We start from the raw sequence: 25,778 nt of genomic DNA, 5'->3' as shown, positions 1-25,778 counted from the left end.
ACAATGGCTCCGCTGCAATCTCACCACCACCCACGTGGAGAAGCAGCTGGGCTGGCAGGCAGGCCAGCCAATAGTGCGAGGGCCACAGATGCCCAAGTCTCCATTCTGGGAGGGCCTAGGGCACTGGTTCTTAGGGTGTGGGGTGAAATAACCTCAGATATCATCATGGCTTGTGGCTTTCCAAAGGGTCACATATGTAAACTGACAGAGCATCTGTGGTAATAAAATATCATGGAGAGGAGTTCCCATAGCGGCTCAGGGGTCATGAACCTGACTAGTATCCATGAGGACATGGGTTAAATCCCTGGCCTTGTTTAGTGGGTTAAGGATCCTGCGTTGCCATGGCTGTGGTGTAGGCCAGCAGCTACAGCTCTGATGCCCTAGTCTGGGAACGTCCATATGCTGCAGGTGCGGCTCTAAAAAAAACAAAACAAAACAAAAGAATTCATGGAGAAAGCTATTAGAAAAAGAACATCTTTAAAAGAGCTCATTGGGGTGGGGGTTTTAGATAATAATAGTAAAAGGTTGAAAAACACTGGCTTTGGGTAGGAGATGGGAAAAATAAAGATTAATAGAATTCCTTCTCTGCCCTAGACAGACAGCTGGAATAACAAGTTGCTCTGAGTCCCCAACAACCTCCTTCCTGGGGAGAGAGGTACGGACCTGCACTAATCAAGCCAGAACCCACCTTTCCTCTGGCTGTGGAGATCGCTGCATTCGTTTCTTCACAGCCCAGCACTTACCACCCCAACTGTGAATGATGTATTTGTTTTCTTATTTGTCTGCTGGGTCCCCACTTTGAATGCAAGCTCTGTGAGAGTGGGGTCTGTATAGTCCAGAATTTAGGACACGGCCTCACCCAGAGTTGGTGCTCAGTGAGCATCTGCAGAAGGAAGGAAATGCGATGCTGTGTGTGTAGAAGAGTCTCCGCTATAGGAACGTGTATGCTGAGAGCAAGCTCAGGGCTTATCGCTAGGGGACTAGTTAATAAATGACGGACGTTCTAAACGAGAGCCATAAAAACGAGAGAGGTTTTTTTTTTGTCTGACTTTGGACATTTCCAAGATAAATTATTTTGGGATAAAAGCAAAATGAAAATCCATATTCATGGTGTAGAAGGATTTGAATTAAAAAGCGGGGGGAGGGGGGGGAATGTCCATGTTGAAATTATTTCTGAGAGGACACAGACCAAGCTGCTGATCCTGGTCCCCCTCCAGGCATGGACCTGGGTGGGAAAGGGGTTTTTACTGTGTACTTTCTGCATGGGGGGGGGAGGTAACATGTACTATATCATTTATTCCCCCCCCAAAAAAATTCTGAAACAAAACATGAAGAGATAGTGATTATAAACCACTTTAAGCCATGAGTCCTAAACCAAGGCTTTCACTAATGTCTTGTATCTTTCAGCAAGTGAAGCAGAAAAAAAAAAAAATTCCTAAATGTCTTTGCCACCAGAGGCCGAAGGCTGTGGTACAAGATAACAGTAAAAGAATCATGAAACTCAGAGGTTTTTACTGAAGGTGGCAGTGGTTCAGGAGGAAAAGTCCCTCAAAAGCCTTGTACTGACCATACCACGACCACACGGCATCACCATCTGGCCTCGTCCCTGTGGTCAGGCACCCCGGGCTGCAGTCACAGCGATGGAAAACCCCAAGAGCGAAGAAATTTTTTCTGGTTATCCATACACACATACTTGGGGGCTGATAAGAAACCCAGAAGGCGAAATACTGTGTACTGTGAATTCAGAATCTTCCCTGCGATGAGTCATTGGGGAAAAAAATGTAAACGTACAAACTCTTCCTAATCTGTTTCTGGAGAAAAAGTAGGTTCATGTATAAAAACTGGCCAAGGAGACTGTTTTAAGTGACAAGTGAATAGCAACTGTCATTAAGACCCAGAAGCCAGCGAGCAGAGCAGTCTCAAGAGGAGGAAACTTGAGGACATATTTGGGCAAAACCGAATTTCCCTCCGTAGCCATCCTAGAGAAGAGAAAGCCTGCTGTTTGACACTTAAGGTGCTGCTCTCTGGCAGAGCTGGGCACATGGCTTCACAGTGTAAGATTCCCTTTCTTTCTTTCTCTTTGTGTTTCTTTCCTTTCTCCCTACCTCAGCCCCCTCCCTACTAATTTTCCAATTCTTTCAGCAATTCTCTTCATGGCCTGAGCAAAATTTCCATTGCAAATTGATGTACAAGAGAAGCCTCCCACGGGCAATAGCAATGCGGCCAACATAACACAATAATAATATGGTGGACAGACTTGCTTTGATCCTCAGATTTTTTTTTAAGGAGTTTTTCAAATCTACTGTATAATTATTTCCCATTTATTTTACTAGAATCCTATTGTCCTCCATTCCCATTTACTTTCGATCCATTTCCTCTAACCACCAAGTTGAATTAAATGTTAAGTTTCTTACGTGATTCAAGATTACTTGAGGTTGAAGAGCATGTTTCTCCCCCACTTCTTTATATGGTCGCACCTGCGGCATATGGAAGCTCCCAGGCGAGGGGTCAAACGGGAGCTGCAGCTCCCACGCCACAGCTACAGCAACAGCGGATCCAAGTTGCACTCGTGACCTACACTGCAGCTTCTGGTAATGCTGGATCCTTAACCCACTGAACAAGGCTAGGGATCCAACCAGCATCCTCATGGAGGCTACCTTGGGTTCTTAACCTGCTGAGCCACAATGGGAACTACTGAAGAGCACTTTTTTTTTTTAAGGGTCACAGCTGTAAACATATGGAAGTTCCCAGGCTAGGGGTCAAATCAGAGCTACAGCCTCAGCAACACAAGATCCGAGCCACGTCTGCAACCTATGCCACAGCACACAGAACCGCCAGATCCTTAACCTATTGATCGAGGCCAGGGATCAAACCTACATCCTCATGGATCCTAGTCGTGTTTGTTAACTGATGAGCCAAGACAGGAACTCCCCGAAGAGTATGTTTTAAGAAGCTTATCTTCCCCATTTTTAATAAGCACACATTCAAGACCGTTTCAGGAATGATGTTTGCTTGCGGTAAATACACTTGTTTTCCAAACAAACTGCTGTTTGTTTCCTTCCTCAAAAAAGGGACATTTCTCTTGTGAACACATTTATCAAGCCCACCAAGAAATGTGGAATAAATCAGACAGGAGGTGGCTGAGGCCTGCCATTCTGTATAATGATGCAAAAATGAGTTCTTTAAACAAATAAACTGTAATTAATATTGGCTTTGATAAAAAATAACCATTTATTCCTCACAACTGCTTAAACACCACCAAACATACAAATAGCCCGACTCTCGGCCGCTGGAATGAATTCCTGAGCAGCGTCCCTCTGTGTCTATAAACACACATCTCCGCCTTGATCTTCCCTTTACCCCACAGAGCTTTGCTGCAAAATGAAACGATCTCGTTATCTGCTTTCCCACCTGTCTTTCCTCCCTAGAGGGCAGGAGAAGCGGCTCATTTGCTCTGTTCCCTAACTGACCCGATCCCAACCCAGGAGCCGAGAAGCAGCTGTGGGTTGTCACACTGCAGGGCCAGTGACTCTGCAGCGCCGCTGTTCTCCCCTGTGCGAGAGCAGCACAGCCCTGCAAGCGGTACCCCTCAACACCGACACGCACATGCGACTGTATCAATTAACAGGGGCGTGACCTGTTTGCTTTGTCTTCCTGCACGAGTGCTGACATGCTCCCTCCACTGCCTGCTGGTTCTCGCTCACTCCTGCCCCTCTACAGACGGAACAGTTCTGCTGAAAGGAAGGCTAATGCAATCTGCTGACTTGCTCAACACATTGGAAAATCCAATTAAAGTAATGAGCCAGCTCCCAGCAGTTACACTGAGATTCCCTGGTATAAATTAGGTGTTCCGTCCAGTGTTAACTCCTTCATGCCCTGGAGAGTTACTCACCGCTTTGAAGCTATTTTGCACCAGTGCCTTGTCATCAGGCTGTTTTCCAGGCATTAAGATCTGGAGGAAAGAGTTCTTGGCAGGATCCGAGAAGCCCACAGGCTTACGGGCACGCATCATTCCTGGCCTTGGTGACTTTGGGAGAACAGCCTGACCTTGCTGAACTGGCTTCCCAATTTAAACCAGGGTGCCCTGGCACCTTCTCCAACTAGCCCACACCGGGGTGAGGGGACCAGGGCCTGACATCAATGAAGCTCCCATTTCATAGCAGGGCACACAGGGCTGCCTGCTTCATTGGCTGTTCCTGACAACCCCACGGGGTACATTCAAACACACCCAGCTAGTTAATGGAGGGGTCAAACACGAAGCAGGTCCAGTTCTAAAGTCAATGCACTGTTTACAGCACCATCTTCTTACAGACATCAGAATGCTCTGGAAACTACAATATACTACATACACGACTGAACAATTATCATCAGCTGTTCCTGACCTATTTAGCCAGGCTTTATTTCATTTGGCTGCATATGCATTGAGGGGAAACACAGAACACAGCTCAGAGGTGGAGGAACAGAGAGTTCACGACGAATGCTGCATCCACAGCTCAGGGATATGTGCCCTTCACAGCTGCTCGAGTGCCCCCTGCTCACATGGTCAGGAGGGTGACACGCTCAGGGAGGATGTGCTTTTGCGCGAGTCATTCAAGGCCATTCCATATGCTGCTAAGGGGCCGTGTAGCACACAGATATGGCTGCAGTGCATGCAAAATGCCTGGCCCAACATAGGCCCTTTTTTTTATTAGCCACACCTGCGGTGTGTGGCGGTTCCTCAGGGATCAAACCCGCACCGCAGCATCCACTCGAACCACTGCAGTGACAATGCCGGAGCCTTAACCCACTGCGCCCCAAGGGAACGCCAATATGCTTTTAATAAAATGTTAGCTCAGTTTATTAGAATTTTTCACCCTTTAAAAGCTCCGCAGTAGTGGTGAACAAAATATAATGAAAGCAGTTGAGATAGTGAAATAGGTCTTTTAAGGCTGGGGAGGCGGAGGGGGGAGGAGACTCCTAAATGTCCCTCGCATTGCCCCGCCCTCTCCCTGGTAAGCTTCCCAGCTGTTCCCCTGCTTGGTTCTATCAACCACAGGATAATGCATTCCTTTACACCCTAGCGAACCTGGGCAGTCTGAAACAGCGATTAAAATGACAGATGGTATCATGCCTCACCTATGGTAGCTAAAGTTACTGCCTGAAACAACTCTGTGAGGTGGGTCTTAGTCTTACCCCATTAATGAAGAAACAGGCTCAGAGAGGCTAAGCAACTTGCCCAAGGTCAAACAGTAAGTAACACAGATGGTCGGGTTGTTAATTAGGGTTTTTACTTCCAAGGGCTGCTCCCCTCCGCTGTGTCATGCTGTCAGACTCAAGCTTTAAAGTGGTCATCAGATCATATCGCTTTCCTGCTTCAAACCCATCAACTGTTTCCCATCAAAATGGATTCAAACCCAAGCTTCCAGCGTAGGCCTGGTCCCTCCACCTGTTTCCACCACCCTTCAACTATGCCAGGCCTTCTCAGATACCTGACCATCAGGTTCTCTCCTCCGGGCACGTGCTGTGCCAGCTGTGGGGACCACTCGTCCTCTGGCTACGGGCAAAGTGCCTTCCAGTTTCCGTGGCATTTCCTCAGTGGGACCTTGACCTGCAGTTCTAGACTGATCACTTCCCCCTCATCTCCCATTTGTCTCAACCAGGCACAAGAGGCTTGCCTTCAAGAGTCTGCATTCTAGAGCCACTTTTTTGCTTCTCCACTGTCTGGAGCAAAGCTTCTCGAGAGCAGGGGCTATGCCTGTTTCATCCCATTGCGGAATCACATCAACCCCCTAGCCTGGCGGACACGTAAAATATACACTGAATCAACACCTGCTGGTTGAGTGAATGGATCAAGAAATGAGTTCCTCTCCAAACCAGGGAAGCTGTCCTGAGACGCAGAAGTGTGAGGGTCTGAAGCAGCCTTGGTCTACCTGCGTGTTCAGTGGAAGGGGAGGGGGGCTTAGGAGAGGGATGGGACACGGCCCGCGGGTGACAGACCGAGGGACGGTGGGTATTATAGACTTGACCTGCCTCCAGTGGGATGCGGCAGTTCAGGCCCCTCACTTCTGCCCCTGACACACTGAGAGGCCCATGAGGTCTCTACAATACCCTCTAGTTACAACACTCCTAGAGTTTAAAATGAGCTACAGAGGCACAACTGAACACAGGAGAAACAAAAATCCAGGCCAACTGGGAGACACAGCTGCAGGGAGACACTCCAGCTGCCCCACAAGCTGAAGGGTGGCCCTGGTCCTCCCCACAGCAAAGTCACCAATAAAAATAATAACTAACGCAATAGCAAATAATTCTGCAGTACTGCTGAAGAGCCAGAAGGGTCAATTCATAACTCCCGCCCAAGCTCTGAACTTGTTGATACAGTTCACAACGTCCAGCGTGAAACTCCGGGTGGAATACAACCTCTTGAAAAAGCCTAAAATGTCTCGAGAACATGAGCTGCTGAATTCGACCAGAGCAAAGGCTGATACGACGACCAGGCCCTTGGGCTCCTGGCAGTTTCTCCCCATTTCCTAACTGACTCTAAACATAGGAACAGAAGGGAGATGAAAGTATTACAAACGGATTTCATGCTCATTACAGCGTGTGCAGAGATTTCAGAAGATGCTCTCAACTATTACCCTAAAACAGTGAAGAATGGGAACAATGGAAATATTCAAAAGTGGGGAGTGGGTGCATGATTTATGGTGCAGGTGGTGAGCATTCCACAGCGTTAGAACCTCGTGGGGGCAGTGCCTCCGGGTTCTGCAGGCCCCTCTTCGGGGGAGGGCGTCCTGCCCCTGCTCTAGTCCAGGCAGCTCTGCTTTAGGGGCCCGTGTGTTTCCAAGGAAACAAAGGTTCCTGGGCTACAGTATTTCACAAAATGGGAAAAGTTTCAACAAGATACATGTACACACAGGAAAAAAAGGTTAGAAGACTGACAGATCCCAACCCCCTTAACAGTGGCCTGTCAGGTGACTGATGGTTTTGATTTCTTCTCTATATTTTCTAAGTTTTCAACAATGAACTAGCATTACTTTTACATTCAGAAGTTTTTGAAAAGGAGTATGACACAGATACACAAGAGGGCGATATAATCAACCAGCAGGTTATTTCGCATTCAACTTAATGTTATCAACACAAGATACAAACCAGATGGCGTGTATAAAAGTAAAAATTAAACAGGTAGTGAACTGGAAGGGGAAAAAAATCATAGTTTCTCTATAACACTAGAACTCGTGCTCTCTGCTCAGAATGATCATCCCAACTAGCGGTTCTCAAAGTGTGGTCCTCGGACCGTGTCAGACCAGGTGGAAACCGGTTAGAGACACAATCTCAAATCTGATCAGTGAGACTCTGAGTGGGATCCAACCACCTCTAAAGAAGCTCTCAAAGTAAGAGGGATGTAAGGTCAAGGTTGGGCCCCGCTGCCCTAGCTGTTCAGGGTAGGAGAAAAAGCCAAAGTTCTGTTTCAGACAAAACACCTACAGTCAGAGAGCAGCCGTCACCTGCCTACGGTCTAAGGCATAACGCCCGCGAAGAATGAGCAGAGTGAGTGATGCTCGGGAGATCCGGGAAAGCCCTAATAAGGAAAAACTGGGAGTCAAGCCGCTCAAGGCATCGGGAACCGGCGAGACTCAAGTGAAGCACAAAGTACAGTTTGACAGAGAAAACTGGGTACGTGTAGGAGTGTCAGGGAATACGAGAATTCCTTAATGTAAAAAAAATGCAATTATATTTTGTCTAATTCAATCTAAGTAAGTGATGGGTTAGACTTAACATCATCTCCTACTTCAAGAGAGAAAACGAAAGCGTGATTTTCCTCTGCATTATGCGCAGCACCTGAGAAGGGGTTTGCTGAGATTTATAAGGCCGAGATAAATGAGAAAGCAAAAGAAAAAAGCCTATATAGCTACACCTTGGTCTACAGGTCATTTTGGAGTTCCCTTGGGGCACAGGGGGTTAAGGATCTGGCATCATCATTGCAGTGTCTTGGGTTTGATCCCTAGCCCAGGAATTTCCATATACCATGGGCACAGCCAAAAAAAAAAAATAAATAAAAAAAATAAAATAAACGAAAGAATCATCTTGACCGCAAGACTTTCTTTATTGTGCTTGAAATGATTAATCAGTTAGTTCATAATCGACTTTCAGACCTTTCATTTCCATGCTTGTCATCGATAACCTGCTGTTTAAACTAGAGGAAAATCATAATGTAACTGACATCAAATCATATTTTCCTTGCCTTCAATGACATCTTTATCACACATTGTAATATGTATATAACAACAGATTCTGTAAAATTTTCTTAGGAAGAACTTTCTCAGTACAAGCGCACAGAGCTTCCGACATACTCAAGAGCAGACATTCACGGCCTTCACTGAACTGATAGGAAAACAGGCATCTGCTGCTCGGGCTGCCTAACTCTGTTTGGTCTGTATCTTCATGTTTTAAGACTCACTTCACTGGATCCTTGCTGAATATTTTAAAAATCAAAGACCTTATCTAACTGGTGGCTGTGATGTCCACCATTGGCTGATATATTTCAAGGTCACCCCTGCAGAAAAGAATCTTCTTACTATTACACCTGTGATGGCAAGTGCTACCAGGAAACCAAATAAGTTTCCTCTACTTGGGGGAAACAAAAAAAAGCAAGAGGTTAACAATCTCATCCCAGGAGTTCCTGATGTAGCTCAGTGGGTTAAGAACCCAACTAGTGTCCATGAGGATGAGGGTATGATCCCTGACCTCAGTGGGTTGTTAAAGGATTTGGCGTGGCCGTGGTGTAGGTTGGCAGCTGCAATCTGATTCAGCCCCTAGTATGGGAACGTCCATATGCCACAGGGGTAGCCCTAAAAAAAAAAGACCAAAAAAAAAAAATCCAGTAAAAAAATCTTATTCATCAAAGAAGCACATACCTAAATTAAGGTGTAGCTTTAGGTCAAATACAACAAACTGTACCTTTATCAAGTAGGGAATAAGCTTATGGAATGTGTTACCTACCAAAGGATAATTCAAATACAAGCTTAACAAAAGTTAAGAAACTCCATCAAGGTGCAGCCCTAAAAAGAAAAACAACAAAACTGCTCCCTTACCTGTCTCCATCTTTCCATGCAGAACAAAGTAGCGCCTTAGTGTAAACTATTAAATACTCCATATAAGCAAACCCATAAACAGAGGGTGACAGTCAAGCTTAGCACACAGCCTGGAACAGAGAGGACACTTCGTAAAAGCTGGCTGATCCAAGAATATAATTTTAGAAAGTCTCTTGTTTTCTTCCTTTTTTAAAAATACTGACATATTTATTTTACCTCATTCTCTAAATATCAGGTGTATCAACCAATGCTTAACGTTGCGTAACGTTTCTGTTTAAAGAAAAGAGCTTCTGGAGTCCCCGGCATGGCACAGAGGAAACGAATCCGACTAGGAACCATGAGGTTGCAGGTTCGATCCCTGGCCTTGCTCAGTGGGTTAAGGATCTGGCGTTGCCGTGAGCTGTGGTGTGGGTCGAAGACGAGGCTCGGATCCTGTGTTGCTGTGGTTCTGATGTAGGCCGGTGGCTACAGCTCCAATTAGACCCCAGCCTTGGGAACCTCCATATGCTTGCTGCAGGTGTGGCCCTAGAAAAGACAAAAGACCAAAAAAAAAAAAAAAAAAAGAAAGAGGAGCCTCTGCAAGCCTGGGAGAAGAGTGTCACAAACACCTATTAATTTTTTGTTGCTGTCTTTTGCCCGCGGCATATGGATGTTCCCAGGCTAGGGGTCTAATTGGAGCTGAGGCCACCAGCCTACATGACAGCCACAGCCACGTGGGATGTGAGCCTCGTCTGCGACCCACACCACAGCTCAGGGCAACACCGGATCCAGATCCTTAACCCACTGAGTGAGGCCAGGGATCATGGATACTAGTCAGGTTCATTAACCGCTGAGCCATGACGGGAACTCCACAAACACCTATTAATTATCTGTTGCCCAGATGAAGGGTCTCTCTTCTAGGAAGCCTTTCTTGTTATCTGTGCTTTCTGGATGAGTGACTGAGTGAGTGAGTGAATGACTGAATCTGCCTCTGGTGACCTAGAGTGGGAAACAGTGGAGCAGAGATTTGAACTCAGCTCTAACTGACTTCAAAAGTCTTGCTACTTCTGGAAGTTTCCTTGTAGCACAGTGGGTAAGGATCTGGCATTGCTGCAGCTGTGGTGCAGGTTGCAACTGTGGTGTGAGTTTGATCCCTGGTCCAGGAACTTCCATGTGCCACGATGGGTGCAGCCGAAAAAAAAAAAAAAAAGAAAAAAAAAGCCACGCTATGTCTGCCAGCTCTGTGACCTCTTAACTGCTCATAAAACTGGGCAATAAGTCAATACAAGGGCCATCCATATTTAGTGGAAGATGTAGTAAGCTATTAGTTCTAAACGAAATCAGTAGGCCATTTCTTCAGGTTTTAACCTAAAGATACCACCGGCAGGGGTATTTGATCTCAAATAAAGAGGCAAAGTATTAATATACTCAGAAACTACAGCCTGAAATATAAGAAATTCCAAAAGAGTAGGTGTGACGTGGAAAAGAAAATTAAAACACGGTCCAGTAAAACATCTAAGCAAGCATTTCTCAAAGTGGATCCCTGGAAAGTTAACATTTCTCATAGAGCAAGAGGGTTTGTGGTCAGGTAACGTAGAAAAGCACTGAACCGGACAGGTCTCTGTCGCTGTAGGGTGTCTCCAGCCCCTGATACCCAAACGTGCACTCTGGCTCTTTAAGGGCGTTTCGAGGGCGTCTCAGTCCAGACCTCTGGCCGGAACAAGGCAAGGGATTCGGGGTTCAAGGACATCTCCTAGGGAAGGCGCCTCACACTCTGCTGCCCCTGCTCCCAGGTGAGCGGGAGCAGGTGCTGTGGGTGCAGCCTGGCCACTGAACACGGGTGTCCAGAGCGTATACGGCTCAAAGCACCCATCTGGCAGGTACAAGTGGAGCCCGAAACCCAGCCATGCTCCCCTCACTGACGCGCGTTTCCCGGTGCTCCAGCCGAGAGGCCTCGCCCGGGATGGCCAGGGGCCATCAAGGCAGAGAGGAAAGGGTCAAAGGAGCGAGTGTGAGGCTGAGTTTGGCGGAGTTCTCTGAGCCGAGAAAAATACCCGCATCTGCTTTTCACAACATACGTCCAGATGTGGGCCTAGAGAAGGGGCTCTGGAGGCTTCTGGGACTGAGATCACGCAGACAGAAGGCAGCTAATTATCTCCGAACGATGTTTGCCTTATGCTTAACACCCCTGTTCTGCTTGCTGTTCTTCAAATCAATACTTTTTACTTAAATAAGCTAAACGTAAACTTTATGGAACGACTACATGAGGGAAAGCTGTGAGAGGGCCTCCCGTGACTCTCGTTTTTCTCCTCCTTGGCTTGGCAAACCTTGCAGACAGGAGGGGCCTCCCTCCGCCTGGGTCTCTGTATTACTGCTACTGTGTGAGCAGACCCCTCAGTAGACGGGACGGGGGGAGGAGGAAGTAAACCCTTCCTACCTTACGCCGTGGAGATCTGGGGGCTGATTTATTACTGCAGCATATCCTCACCTACCCAAACTAATGCAACATGTAAAAAAGCGCTTTTCAAACAGTGCCTGGCATGTAGTGAGCCCACGATAAAACACTTAACATCAGTATTATTGGTAGAGACAAAGAGTTAACCAAAGAAATAATGAAAACTTTACCGGCCTGAAGGCTCCAATCAGATCTTTGTTTAAAAGAGGTGCTGATAAGCAAATGTCAGGAACCTCCTCTTCCACACTGGCCGCTGGCTAATGAACCCCCTTCCCCCAGCAAGTACGAGTTTCTTTCTCCCTCCCTCCTCTTTCTTCCTCGATTACAGAACCCCAGTTCTCAAATATAAGTCTCTTCTAGCATCAAAATGCTGTTCTGTGAGTCTCTTTCAAGTGGAATACTACTCGGTAGCCACATAACCACAAACACACAACATTAAATGAAAAGCGTTATTCATGGCACATAAAATTCACAGGATGAAAAGAACGCTATTTCAAATGCATTATTAGAACTTCCTTTTTTAAAAAAACACTTTTAATGTAAATCCTTAAAAGAAGAAAAAAAAGAAAAACATGTTAAAATTTGCTCTTAGGCTTCCAGGAGTTCTGAATATTGAATGTACTTAAAACAAGGTACATCTGGGAGTTCCCGTCGTGGCACAAGCAGGCAATGGTTAAGAATCCCGACTAGGAACCATGACGCTGTGGGTTTGATCCCTGGCCTGGCTCAGTGGGTTAAGGATCTGGCGTAGCCCTGAGCTGTGGTGTAGGTCACAGATGCAGCCTGGATCCCAAGTTGCTGTGGCTGTGGTGTAAGCCGGTGGCAACAGCTCCGATTCGACCCCTAGCCTGGGAACCTCCATATATCGCAGGTGCGGCCCTAAAAGGACAAAGGAAACAGACAAAAATAAAAAACAAAAACAAACAAACAAGGTGCATCGTACTGATGACTGTAAAATTCAAATCCTATAAAGGGAATTACTGTTTAGTTATACAGTGAAATATTATATAACCTGTTAAAGTGATTTTGCAATTTTATTTGTACGGTCAAGGAGAGCTAACAAGCTTTAAAAGAAGTTTGCAAAATGTATGTATAACACAAAGTCTTTTAAAAAAGTAAAACTGATTTAATAACAAAACCTGACCTGACCTGACCTGAATTCACTTTGTGGCTAGCCTGGACTTGAAATAAGGTGGGACCCTTCATTTATCCTTCATGTAACTATTTACCTGAGAAGTCACTAGGGGGCGTTACATAACATAGGGCAATGCACACCCAGCGCCTTTCTGGAACCTGTAAAATGCGGAATTTTGAAAAACATAACCCCCCAGTGTTTTTTTTTTTTTCTCCTTGTCTTTTGTCTTTTTCAACCCAGGCTAGGGGTTGAAATGGAGCTATAGCTGCCGGCCTGCACCACAGTAACACAGGATCCGAGTGGTGTCTGTGACCTACACCATAACTCTGTGACCTATACCACAGCGTGTGGCAACACCAGATCCTTAACCCACTGAGCAAGGTCAGGGATAGAACCCACATCCTCAAGGATACCAATCCATGGGTTCGTGACTGCTGAGCCATGACGGGAACTCCTAACCCCAAGGGTTCTGAAGAAGAGACCATGGACTTGGATGACACGTGCACACATAATGTGTGTATTTGTGTGTAAATGATCAGCATCTGCGCCTCAATCTATGACACTGTTTCAGAGGGAAAACTGTACTATTAGTATTATCCTAAGTCTGCATTATGTAATGACCTTTAGTTTCTGGCTTAAAATTTCCTTTTTCTTAAATTTGTATGAACACACACAACTTTTAGAATAGAAAGGAAAAAGAAAACCTCTTCCTTCTTACCCACCCTCCCATCCACGCGGACAGCTCTCATGTCACGAAACATCCCATAATACTAATGGGCAGCACAGCATTTCGGGACATGAGATCCCTGGCCTGAAACCTGCCAATTATGGATTACCATTTTGCAAGATGATGGGCGTTTTAAAATGTATGATAGAATCCAGAACACCCAGGGCCGACCAATTTACTACGGAGGGTTTGCATGCTTTCAGCACTTTTCTGTGTTTCAAAGAACAACCTGAGCAATAATCTGTCTGCTACAAATGGAGACCCAAACAGCACATTTCTAACTAGTCTCATGTGAAGGGAAAAGAAAAGAAATGAAACATTAAAAAAAAATCCTTAACCCCAACCACAACACCCTGCAGTCAGAGGTTGCAAACAGGAAATGCTGCGCAGCTGGAGAAATCTTTGCTTTGCTTCAACAGCTCTGAAGCAATAACTGCCCTCTAACTCTTAACGGTGGTTCAGGCTCTGAAGCAAGCGAGAACTGTCCAAAGGCTCGTGGAAAAGCAGGCATCGGGCCGCGGAGTCCGGGCTGGACGAACACCCTCCTGGGCACCTCCCACTATCCCAAAAGAGCTTTTTCGCGTTTCTAAAACTGCTGCCACATTGGGGCTCTTGGGGTCTGGTTTAAATGGTTTTCCTCTGCCCATTGAGAATCTATTTCAATGCACTAATTACTCCTCTCCCATCCCGTTTTTGTGGTTCGGTAATAAAACGGATGCGATGCTCTGTGGACTCCTTAGCTTCTCCGCCAGGATCACAGGATGACGGCTTGACGCTGGGTACAGAGCAGACCCAGTGCTGTTTCGCAAGTTTACTGCTTTCATTTCAAGAGCTGACCAAAAAAGAAAGGACTAAAAATAATTTTGGTTCTGTGCATTTAGGCAAATGAAAAACAAAAAACACTGAGAAACAGCAAAAATTTAAGATCATTATTTCCTTCCTCCTTTTTTTTCTTACAAGGAAGACCTTCACCATTAATATATTAACTAAAGGGCGTCTGAAGCAGAAGGACCTGAATACATAAAGGCCTGGAAGCAAGACACAGCCTTTGCTCTGTCTGCAACTGACGCTGATGAGGAAGGCCTCTTTTATATAAGGGTGATTTCAGAGAGACTGGTAAGTCACCGAAAGAAATCTCTCTTTTTTGTTTGTTTGGGTTTTTTTTTGGTCTTTTTGCCTTTTCTAGGGCCGCTCCCACGGCACATGGAGGTTCTCAAGCTAGGGGTCGAATTGGAGCTGTAGCCACCAGCCTACACCACAGCCACAGCATCACTGGATCCAAGTCACGTCTGTGACCTACACCACAGCTCACGGCAACGCCGGATCCTTAACCCACCGAGCGAGGCCAGGGACCGAACCCGCAACTTCATGGTTCCTAGTCAGATTCGTTAACCACTGAACCATGACGGGAACTCCGAGAAATATTTCTTATAATTAAAAAAAGGCTACTATCTACTACGCAGACTATGAACCAAACCTATAAAAGATACCTGACATAAAAGCCCAAGCCCTTAAAACCTCGCCATAAACATATTAAAAACATCAACAAAATAGGTCACGTCCACTCCTTCTTGCCTCTCACCACTAAGAGGCAGTACTCTGCAGACAGAGTCAAACGGGACCAACGGATCCACTTCCGGGAGGAAACGGCTAAATGGCTTCACCTTTGGGAAGGGGGACCCCATAAAGGTCTTCCTTCAACTAGAGGGAAAAATTCGAAAGACTGGTTTAGAAAACCTCTAACAGTTAAAAGGAAGTAGAAAGTGGTCTAAAGGACTAGCAGAGAGGTGAGGAGTGAAGAGTCTGGCTTTTGCTCTGTACTTCTGTTTTACTCTCCTGTCTGTCGTATGAAAGACTTTCCCCAACTTTCCCTCCCTCACGAGACTCTGACAACTTACATTCTTATTAACCTTACTATTTTGAAAAAAATCACAGATTCACACCAAAAAGTGGCAAAATAGTACAGAGAGGTTCTCTGTAGGCAGTGAACCCATTTCTCTGAATACGCTACATGGGCTATAAACCACGTTATCAAAACCCAGGAATCAACCCTGGCACGAGACAAATACTAAACTACAGACCTTACCTGAATTTCACCAGTTTTTATGTGCGCTTATTTTCTGGTATATTTGTGTATATTTCTATGACATTTTACCACATGTATAGACATAGCACAACTGCCCCCCAGTCAAGACACAGAACTGTCCCAGGAACACAGAGGAACTCACTTGGGTTACGCCTCTACGGTCACACCCCTACCCTCTCCTCCAACCTGGTAACCACTGGTCTGTTCTCTAGCTCTGTAATTTTGGATGCTCTAGATTCACATCAGAAAAATACATAAATGGCAAAGTCATCTTGTTAAAATATGACTGTTTTGCGGAACTTCTTGCTTTCGCTTTAAGACATCAGCAGCCCACAGTGGGAGGACACGAAAGAAAGAGACCAAAGACTCTCCTGTACGTACTTGGTTTGTCCCGCCGGACAGGCCAGTTCTCCGCTCCTACTCCTGTCCCAGCACCTGGATTCCCAGGGGCTGACGGACAAGCAGATGGCCCAGCACTGGGACGAGGGCTAACCTGCCAGGGGTGAGGGGTCCTTCAGAAGGGCTCTCTGGAAAGTCACATGCTCTCCAACTTCTGAGTCTATAACTTGTCCCCAGCCGGGAAAGTGCACATGCTCCAAGGCCAACAGTAAGTGAAAGCCACCTCAGTGCGAAGTTGCTTAGGACATGAGATTTCATCTATCTGGGGGGGAAAAGCGCAGAAAAAGAGGACCAGAAAGACAAACCCTGGGAGGTCCCATTGTGGCACAGCAGAAATGGAATCCACCTAGTATTCACAGGGATACGGGTTCAATCCTTGGCCTGGCTCAGTTGGGGAGGGGATCGGGCGTTGCCGTGAGCCGTGGTGCAGGGCGGCAGCTGTAGCTCCAACTGGACCCATAGCCTGGGAACTTGCCTAAACTGCAGGTGTGGCCCTAAAAAGCCCCCCCCCAAAAAAAGACAAACCCAAAACAGCAATGCTGGTCATCTCAGGGTTAGAAGGGTGTAAAAGAGAACCTGGGATTTGCTCTTTGTATTCTAAAATTTCCCCACTAGGTGTGTTCTTTCTTACAGTCGGAGAAGAAATAAAGTCCCTGCAGTGGCTGCTGATGGCGCAGGCGTATTCTCATTAACGCAATCTACTGACACGGTAGTGACCCACTGTGTGTGACTCAAGGGCCTGGCAATTTCCACAGTTTCTCCCCTTGGGGGCAGACTCTGATCCTCACGCAAGCGACAGGGGAGGAAGGGAGGCACTCCCCGCCCCACCCCTTCCACACTCATGCTGGTGGGTTAGGCGACCACGTTAATCCACTTAGCAGGGCTGGACTCACAGCAAAGCCTTTGGTTTCTGATGCCAGCCGTTCTCAAGGGCTCAAGGTCAAAAGCATTTTCACAGCAAAATGCTAAAAGCTTTTAATCTGACCTTTTCACTGTCTTCACATGTGCACTGAGAGTGCACAAATAATGGAGGTAAAACTCTGGTGCCCTGGTGTGGTGTAAGGCACTGCCACAAACTTGTCACTGTATTCATCTCGGTCATGCTCTTACGATTTAAAAAAAAACGCCAAAACAGAGTTCCCATCGTGGCGCAGTGGTTAACGAATCCGACTAGGAACCACGAGGTTGCGGGTTCGATCCCTGCCCTTGCTCAGTGGGTTAACGATCCGGCGTTGCCATGAGCTGTGGTGTAGGTCGCAGACGTGGCTCGGATCCTGCGTGGCTGTGGCTCTGGCGTAGGCTTGCAGCTGTAGCTCCGATTAGACCTCTAGCCTGGGAACCTCCATATGCCGCGGGAGCGGCCCAAGAAATGGCAAAAATACACACACACACACACACAAAAAAACCCCAAAACAAGCTGTTTTCATTTAAGAATGCCCATGAAAAAACGTAAAAAAATGACCGACTGTACTACATATTGACCCGAGCATATCTTTTTCATACTCCTTTTGAGGACACAGGATGCATCGGAAGCAGAGAACTTCCAAGGCATAACAAGATATGATGTCGTCTTGAGAAAAAAGCACAGATGCAGTTTTTCTAGTTTCAAAATGAACTAGCTGGTTTTGTTAGTTTTCAAGTGGAACGCCATTTTTTTCTTTGAAAGAATGACTGACAATATTGAGACTTGGGTATTTGGCAAACACTGTCTTGAAAATGAATTACTTGTCACAACACAGTACACAAGTGACAGAACTTGTTGCTAACAATAAAATTGGAGTTTTCAGGAGGTCCCGATGTGGCTCAGCAATAACGAACCCGACTAGTGTCCATAAGGATGCAGGTCTGATCCCTGGCTCTACCCAGTGGGTTAAGGATCCGGCACTGCCGTGAGCCATGGTGTAGGTCACAGACATAGCTTGGATCTGGTGTTGCTGTGGTTGTGGTGTAGGACAGCAGCTGCAGCTTGGATTAGATCCCTAGCCTAGGAACTTTCATACGCTGCAGTATGCTCCTAAAAAGATCTGCCCCCCCCAAAAAAAGAAAAAAAAACATAATGGAGCTTTCAGAGAAAAGTTAAAGTCTTGGAAAACTTCAATCACCATGAGCTTGACAATTTCCAAATCCTTAAAATCCATGTATACGGTTGCAGATTCATACTGCTACCAATTTTTAAGAAACCCCCATCAAGTTTTGACGTAGTATCAGAGAAAAATATCGATAATTATCCGAAAAGGCTCACTTTAAAGTACTTTCTCTCTTCCCAATATACGGAGCTATATGAGTATAGTTTTTGGGTCTACTTCCACCAAAATAACATACTGCAACAAAATGAATGAATACATTAAAAAGGTCTCTCAGTTTTATATTCTCCAACAGCAAATATGGATAGAAACGGTCCATGTCAACAAAAACTCTTTGGTGTCCTCCACCATTTTTAAGATTGCGGATCTAACACCCAACAGTTTGAGAGCTACTGGCTAACACTCTTCCAACATAACATGTGTAAGTCACCAAAGAGAGAAGCCAAAGAGAAAAAAGTAGAGGAGAAAGTCTCTGCAAGCTAAAGACAAACAGGAGCTGGATGAGGACTGGTACAGGTTCCAGTCCAGGTTCCAGTCTTAATGTCAGATGGGCCGTCCGCACGCACACTCTACAGAGGCAATGCCGGAGTTCCCTTTGGCGCAGCGGTAATGAGTGTGGGTTTGATCCCTGGCCTTACCCAGAGGGTTAAGGATCCGGTGTTGCCATGAGCGTGGTATAGGTTGCAGACGTGGCTCAGATGCTGCGTGGCTGTGGCTGTAGCTCTGATTTGACCCCTAGCCTGGGAACTCCCACATGTTTCCGGTGCAGCCTTAAAGGGGAAAAAAAAAAAAAAAAGGCAATGTCACTACTTTGTGTAACGTCTGGGGCAGGGTGCTGAATCCACATGTGCAAGACCCGAGGTCAGGGAACCTGAGCTCAAGCCCTAACCCCAGCCCCGCCCCCGGCACATCATTTCTTTGAAGATTTGAGGCACTTCTTTGTAACGTGGAACACGCCTATCCAAACTTGCCATTACACTGGGAGCTGCCACAGAGATCAAGTGAGAGGACCTGAGTTGATGAAAGCTGGCGACTGTCAAGCAAAGTCCATTTGTCAGCTACTGTGCTTAGTGATTCACTTCCAGGATCTCAACGAAGTCCCACCACTACCTAGAAACAGACACTATGATTTCGTTTTACAGATAAGGAAACGGGCATTGGAGAAGGTAAGTGATTTGCCTTAGGCCAGAAAGCTGGAAGTTGGGAGCTGGGATTCCAGGTCTGATTGAGACTCAAACCTACATTCCTCCCACAGTCTCATAGCCTCTCCCATCCTAGATTATGAGGTGAAAGAACTTTTTATAAAGACCATTTTCTAGTAAGGGGAGGGCAAGAGCAAGGTGGGTGACACCCGGCCTGGAGCCCGACCGGGGTGCGGTCCCGGCCCAGCGGCCGCGATGGCGAGACGATTGTTAGTGACGAGTGAGAAGCTGGTGACTAACATTGCACGGGCTGAAGCTGGCTTTTAACAGCAGTATCTGCCCGCGAGAGATTCCACAGAACATCCCTCTGGATCATCACACCTTCCACTGTCACGGGACGTTTAGAAAATCAAACGTCTGGAGTTCCCGTTGTGGCGCAGTGGTTGACGAATCCGACTAGGACCCATGAGGTTGCGGGTTCGGTCCCTGCCCTTGCTCAGTGGGTTAACGATCCGGCGTTGCCGTGAGCTGTGGTGGAGGTTGCAGACTCGGCGCGGATCCCGTGTTGCTGTGGCTCTGGTGTAGGCCGGTGGCTACAGCTCCGATTCGACCCCTAGCCTGGGAACCTCCATATGCCGCGGGAGCGGCCCAAAGAAATAGCAAAAGGACCAGAAAAAAAAAAGAAAAAAAAAAAGAAAAGAAAAGAAAATCAAACATCTAAACCTCGGCTGAGCTGCCAGCACTTAGTGGGTCGATGTTTTTCAGGACCGACCCTTCGGAAATTCCTGAACACAATCCACTTGCCTCATACTGATTCCTGAGAAGTAACACAAATAATGAAAGTTTTCTCTCTCTACAGTTAGAGAGCTAGACCTGACCCCCAAATCAACCTTTCCCTTTTCTCCTTAAAAATAAGTACTGTTTCAATATAAACTATTTACGTACCCATTATAAGCAATATCTTAATAAGAAAATGACATTTTTTCAGGACCTGGAACACAACAGATATTTGGTATTTGCTATTTGAACTGAGGGTACAATTCTAAAGAAATATCAAGATTTTTTTTTTTTAATCCTACTTTGTAAATATCAACCATATCAACAATTGCTTAACGTTTCCGGGCTTTACTAGCCTAGGAGAACAGGATTTTCAGGAAACCCCCCCCCAAACACCTCTGGGGTCTGTAGGTGCAGAGCTGCCCCAGAAGCCCCTCCCTCCAGGCAGGGCGGGGCTTCCTCTGGGTCCTCTGCCCCAGGGCGTGGCCCCATCAATCTGCCTGGTTCGCTCTTCCGTTCCTGGCAAACTGTAGAAAGGGAAGTGGCAAATGCAGACACACCCCCAGGACTGACTGGATTCCTCAGAAGAGCCTTCCCTTCAGCATCAGCTCTCCCCTCAGGAGAAATGCCACCCTCTTTTAAGGGAAAATGACCCCCTTTTAATGAATTACCTGAATGAAATCTTCCAGTAATTTCTTTTGGATGGTTTTTAGCCCCCTTGGAGGGGGGAGGCCTGCAGCTTAGGGTATGTTTAGGGGGTGTCGCTAGACAAGCGCCCCTAGTTAGGGAAAGGTGAAAACCAGAGCATGAGGAACCAGGCAACGTGGAGCAGGCGGGAGAGCCCAGAAGGCTGGGCTCGCGCCTCGACAAGCCCGTCCACGACGTTAGGGTGCCCCAGGTCCTGCATCCGGATCGAAGGCATACCCACCACAGCCCTGCTGTCAATGGTGAAATGAGAAACCCGCAGAGCACACACTGCCAGCTTCCTCAGGATGTTCAAAGAATACCAGTTGTCTCTGTACAGAGACAACCCAATGAGGACAATGACAGATATTTGAGTGGCCACGGACGCGTGGCATCAACCGCACACGAAGGGAAGCTGTGGTGCAGGCAAGGGCAGAAATGGACGGGCTGGGAAACGGGGGAGAGACGGCGGGGGACTTAAGCCAAATGCACTTGGTCTCCAGGAAACTAAAGGTTAGCAAGATATTCCCGGGACAAGGCCTATCTGAGGGAAAACAGAACTTCCTCCCGAGCCAGCAGCCTTTTACCAGCTATTAGCAGTGAAGTGTCAGAGTCCTGTCTCACTTCTTTTCTTCCGGCCACAGTACCTTGGAGCAAGGACACCTGCAGAGGCAGGCAGGACCCACAAGGAGAAGAAGGGGGAGGCCCCATCTGAATCAAAGAGATTTAAATAATCTAAGATACGTCACGGGTTTGTCAAATAAACCCCAAAGCGCAGGAGCACATAGGTCCTAAGTTAAAAATTATACTTTCTCGAGATTCTTTAAAAAGACATTTGTTTTCAACATTTACTTTCTATAAGATTAGGTCACTGAAGAAGACGAATTCAATGGCATAAGCTACCAATTAGAACTAAACTGTCAGGAAGACAGACACATACATACATGTATTTACCTAGTGGAATAGGGGAAAAAAGAATATTCTGATTGTTCAAATAATCAGGTTAATTCACTACAGAAAGGCAGTTTTCATTTTCTAATAAGCGGTATTCACCTGTAAACCAGCCATTTCTACCAAGGAGACTGGTGACAAGGTTTTTTTTTTTTTTTTTTTTGTCTTTTTAGGGCCGCACCTGTGGCATATGGAGGTTCCCAGGCTAGGGACTGAATCAGAGCTGCAGCTGCCAGCCTACACCACAGCCACAGCGATGCGGGATCCAAGCTGAGTCTGCAACCTACACCATAGCTCACGGCAATGCCAGATCCTTAACCCACTGAACGAGGCCAGCGATTGAACTCGCATCCTCATGGACACCAGTCAGGCTCGTTACCACTGAGCCTCGATGGGAAGCCCCTTGGTGACAACAGCCTTGTGTCAAGACCACAGACGCCTATGTGCTGTGAGTAACTGACCCAGAGTCAAAGACATCTTAAGCTTGATTTCTGGATCTTTATTCACTCATTTATTTATTTTTATTCATTTTTTACTTTTTTTTTTTTTGTCTTTTTAGGGCTGGAATCGAGGCATATGGAGGTTCCCAAGCTAAGATTTCAATCAGAGCTGCAGCTGCTGGCCTACGCCACAGCCACATCGGATCTGAGCCGCATCTGCAAGCTGCACCACAGCTCATGGCAACACCAGATCCTTAACCCACTAGGCAAGGCTAGGGATCGAACCCACAACCTCCTGGTTCTAGTCGGATTCGTTTCCGGTGCGCCACAATGGGAACTCCAGACTTCTGGATCTTTACAGGAGGCAAAGATGCAATGCTGAGAGACTGGGGCGAGGAGGAGGAGGAAAGAGCTCCTCCTCTCCAGGAAGCGGCCGAGGATAGCAGGATACAGTTTTCCCTCGGCACCTTTCAACCTCCCAGTGCTGCCACCTCCTGGGACTTAGGAGGAGTCTTGTTTAAAAGTAACTCACGTGGAAGTGTGGTGGTCGTGCTACACGGAACGAGCCTGTCTTGGCCCGAAGCAGCTGTGAGGGGGAGGGAGGGTGGTAGGCCATGACTTGGGGACCCCCAGACCACATGGCCTGGCAAATGGACCCCTCCACCCCAATTCTGTGTCTGCTCCTAGGTTAGCACCTCCAGCGTCCCAGAGTTTTAGGGATTCTTCTTCTCATCTCCTTCTAAAACCACAGATTCCCCAAATCTTAAGACCTTTTTTTTGGGTAGAGGGTTAAAAGGATACGGGGGGCGGGGGTGGGGGGGAAGGCTAATTATTTATAAATCAAGGACCAAAATGCATGACAGTCTGAAATGTGACACGTACGTCTGACACAGAAAAAAATCATCACGTTTTCGACTAATGACAAAGCGAGCGTTACTGAAACATATCTAAAGAGAAACGGAAGCAAAACGGGGGGACGATGGGGAAGAATTGTGATTGACCAGTGTCTCTCAGAGTCGAAAACCTCACCTGCTATCAGCCGGCCCAGAGATGCACTATCTGGGCATTTTACAGGGGCACTTCCCGTGAATGGGACTCCATACCGAGGACTAAAAAAGCTTTTTATTTTTAACTTTTCTGGGCCCCTAGGACCTGGAGTTAAAGAGAGGACTGTGACAGTGTTCTTTAGGATCTTACTTACTTTGACCTGGATGTAATTTTTAAAGAAATCACTTATGAAATGGCTTACCAAATTTTTCAGCAGTGTGGACAGCTCCTTTGTAAGAGTAGAAAACTTGACAAAAGCGGTGCCAAGATCTGGGTTGTCGCGACTTAAAAAATTACTCCCAAACTTATCAAGAACTTGTGCATAGTTTTCTTCATTTTGTACATGGTCTGAAAAAGAAAAAGGAAAAGGAATCTGAGTTTTCATTTGCCACAATGACAAGTTCCTCTGAACGCTGACTGCTCTTCAGAAACTCTGGTAAGGAAAGCAAAACCAAGGTGCATCATCAATTACTGAACACGTCCACAAGGGGGTTCGCAGGGCAGGGTGCTGGGTGTTCTCACCCATTCCATGAAAGACGGTCTCCTCGTTTGCTATGAGAGCAATTACTTCACTTACATCCAATTAATGCACAGACTCATCATAGACCGAGAGGTGAAAGTATCATCACATTTTCCTTCTTTCTTCCTTCCTTCCCTCCTTCTTTCTTTGTTTTTCAGGGCTGCACTCACAGCGTATGGAAGTTCCCAGGCTAGGGGTCCATTCAGCGCTGTAGCCACTGGCCTGTGACACAGCCACAGCAACTCAGGATCCAAGCCGAGTCTGTGACCTACACCACAGCTCCTGGCAACGCCGGATCCTTAACCCACTGAGCGAGGCCAGGGAGTGAACCTGCAACCTCATGGTTCCTACTCAGATTCACGATGGGAACTCCTATCACCCCATTTTCAAGCAACTAAGAAAATAGGATGATCAGGAAACAAGGAGAAATTCCCCTCATAAACTCAATCTTGAAACACAAAAGAAAAATCCATGTGTTCTAACACGTTTCTTTCTCTGCAAGTAATCTTAATTTCCTTTAATTTTGTCTAAGACACCCAGGCCTGTGGGGGAGCATTTGTAGAGTGCTCTTCCACACACCATCTCCTGGTGCAAATTGTGCAGGCCTAGATCAGATGCACCTAAAATTTCAGGATTGGCTTCACCACCTAGGAACTTGCTCCTGCAGTTTTTACCTTGCACACCTGCTACTCTAGCTGGCACATAAGAGGTGTGAGTAAAATATTTGCAAATAAATCCCCCCCACCCCCGTGAACTTTGGTTTTCTGATCTATGAGATGGAGACTAAAATGTTCCTTACAAGGTTGTGGTGCTGATGAGCTGATGCAAAAAATACAAAAGTTTCTCAAGAGGGCGTATGCTCCGTAAGTAATAAAAATTCCCTCAAGGAAATAGTTCCCTTTCTCGGCCTGGCTTCCAGGATACCACATGCCCTTGACTGTTCTCCCACCGCATGGCTCTTCCTTTCCATTGTCTCTGCTGGTTCCTCATCTCCCTGACCTCATCATGTTGGAGAGTCCTGGCCTCAGTCTTGAGGCTTTTTTTTTTTGTCTTTTTAAGGCCACATCCACGGCACATGGAGGTTCCCTGGCTAGGGGTCAAATTGGAGCTGCAGCTGCCAGCCTACACCACAGCCACAGCAACACCATATCTGAGCCACGTCTGCGACTTACAACAAAGCTCACGGCAATGCCGGAGCTTGACGCACGCAGCGAGGCCTCATGGATACTAGCCGGGCTCACTACCTCAGAGCCACAGTGGGAACTCCCAGTTTTCAGGTTTTTATTCTTCTTAATACTGATGCTCTCTCACCTCATCTTAAAGTTTTAAATACCTTCTACCAACTGACAATTCCTGAACTGATGTCCCCAGCCCAGATCCAACCCTGAAATGCAGACAAACATCAACCAACGGCCTGTTCACTGCCTCCACTAGGATGCCTGCTAATGATGTTCAACTTTTTTAAAATTTTTGGAGCAGAGAACGGTTGACTGAAGACCTTTCAAGGAGAAAGGTGGCTTATGCCCCCACCCCCTGAAGCCTGAACTCCTTGAACAAAATTGTTAAAGCCTTTTTAAAAGCCAGCTGAGATGGGCTACGTTCCATCTTAATGTGCTAAAAAGCAGCCCTGGTGTTCTGCCTCAACTCTCTGTTCTTCTGCAACCGCCCAGGATCTCAGTGGGTTAATGACAAACACATTCTCGCCGCCACTCAGGCTGAACCCCATCAAAAGTCAGTAGTTGATTTTTCATCCTCCTCCCCCAGATGCAAGCCACTGGCCTCTACCTTTAAAAATACAGCACCTGACGAGCCTCGCCAGCCCATGGCCATCGACCGCATCCAACACCACGCCTGGCCTTCCTCACCACAAACCCTCCTTTGTTGTTGCTCCCGCTCAACCGTGCACGTGATCTTGTGACCCCGGTGGCAGACAGAGCCGTTCACCATGGACATCCAGGCCCCCCCCCCCTTGCAGGCTTATGGCAAGGGGTGCCACACATCCCCGCACCCCCACGTGACAAGGCAGTGACCACGAACTGTGAGTGGAAGCGTGTCGGATGCCTGTGCTCGGCTCTGCACCTCTCTCTTCGTCTGTCGTGAAGCACGAGGAAGCCTGAGTTTGTACAGAGGCCCACAGCAGATGTATGTTATTTACTAAATGAATAAATAAACAAAACTGTACCAAAAGCATACCTCTAAAGGTTTAATTCAAACAATAGCTCTTTCCTTTGAAAGCCTCCCTTTAGTTGGCAATGATTCTTCTTTGCCCGTAATTCTTTGCACC

At 46.8% G+C, this 25,778-nt stretch overlaps 1 protein-coding gene across 3 annotated transcripts in view; it reads right to left on the bottom strand.

Moving 5' to 3' along the window:
- Window positions 1-25,778, bottom strand: part of ASAP1 (ArfGAP with SH3 domain, ankyrin repeat and PH domain 1) — a 344,270-nt gene that overhangs the window by 92,764 nt on the left and 225,728 nt on the right. For all 3 annotated transcript variants that reach the window (XM_047783238.1, XM_047783241.1, XM_047783239.1), the window contains one exon: window positions 23,177-23,322. In XM_047783238.1, coding sequence (XP_047639194.1) covers window positions 23,177-23,322 — 146 coding nt within the window. The remainder of the gene's footprint in view (window positions 1-23,176; window positions 23,323-25,778) is intronic.

This window comes from Phacochoerus africanus, chromosome 6 (genome assembly GCF_016906955.1).
Source record: "Phacochoerus africanus isolate WHEZ1 chromosome 6, ROS_Pafr_v1, whole genome shotgun sequence".
Taxonomy (NCBI): domain Eukaryota; kingdom Metazoa; phylum Chordata; class Mammalia; order Artiodactyla; family Suidae; genus Phacochoerus; species Phacochoerus africanus.
This window is presented reverse-complemented; position numbering and strand designations above follow the sequence as displayed.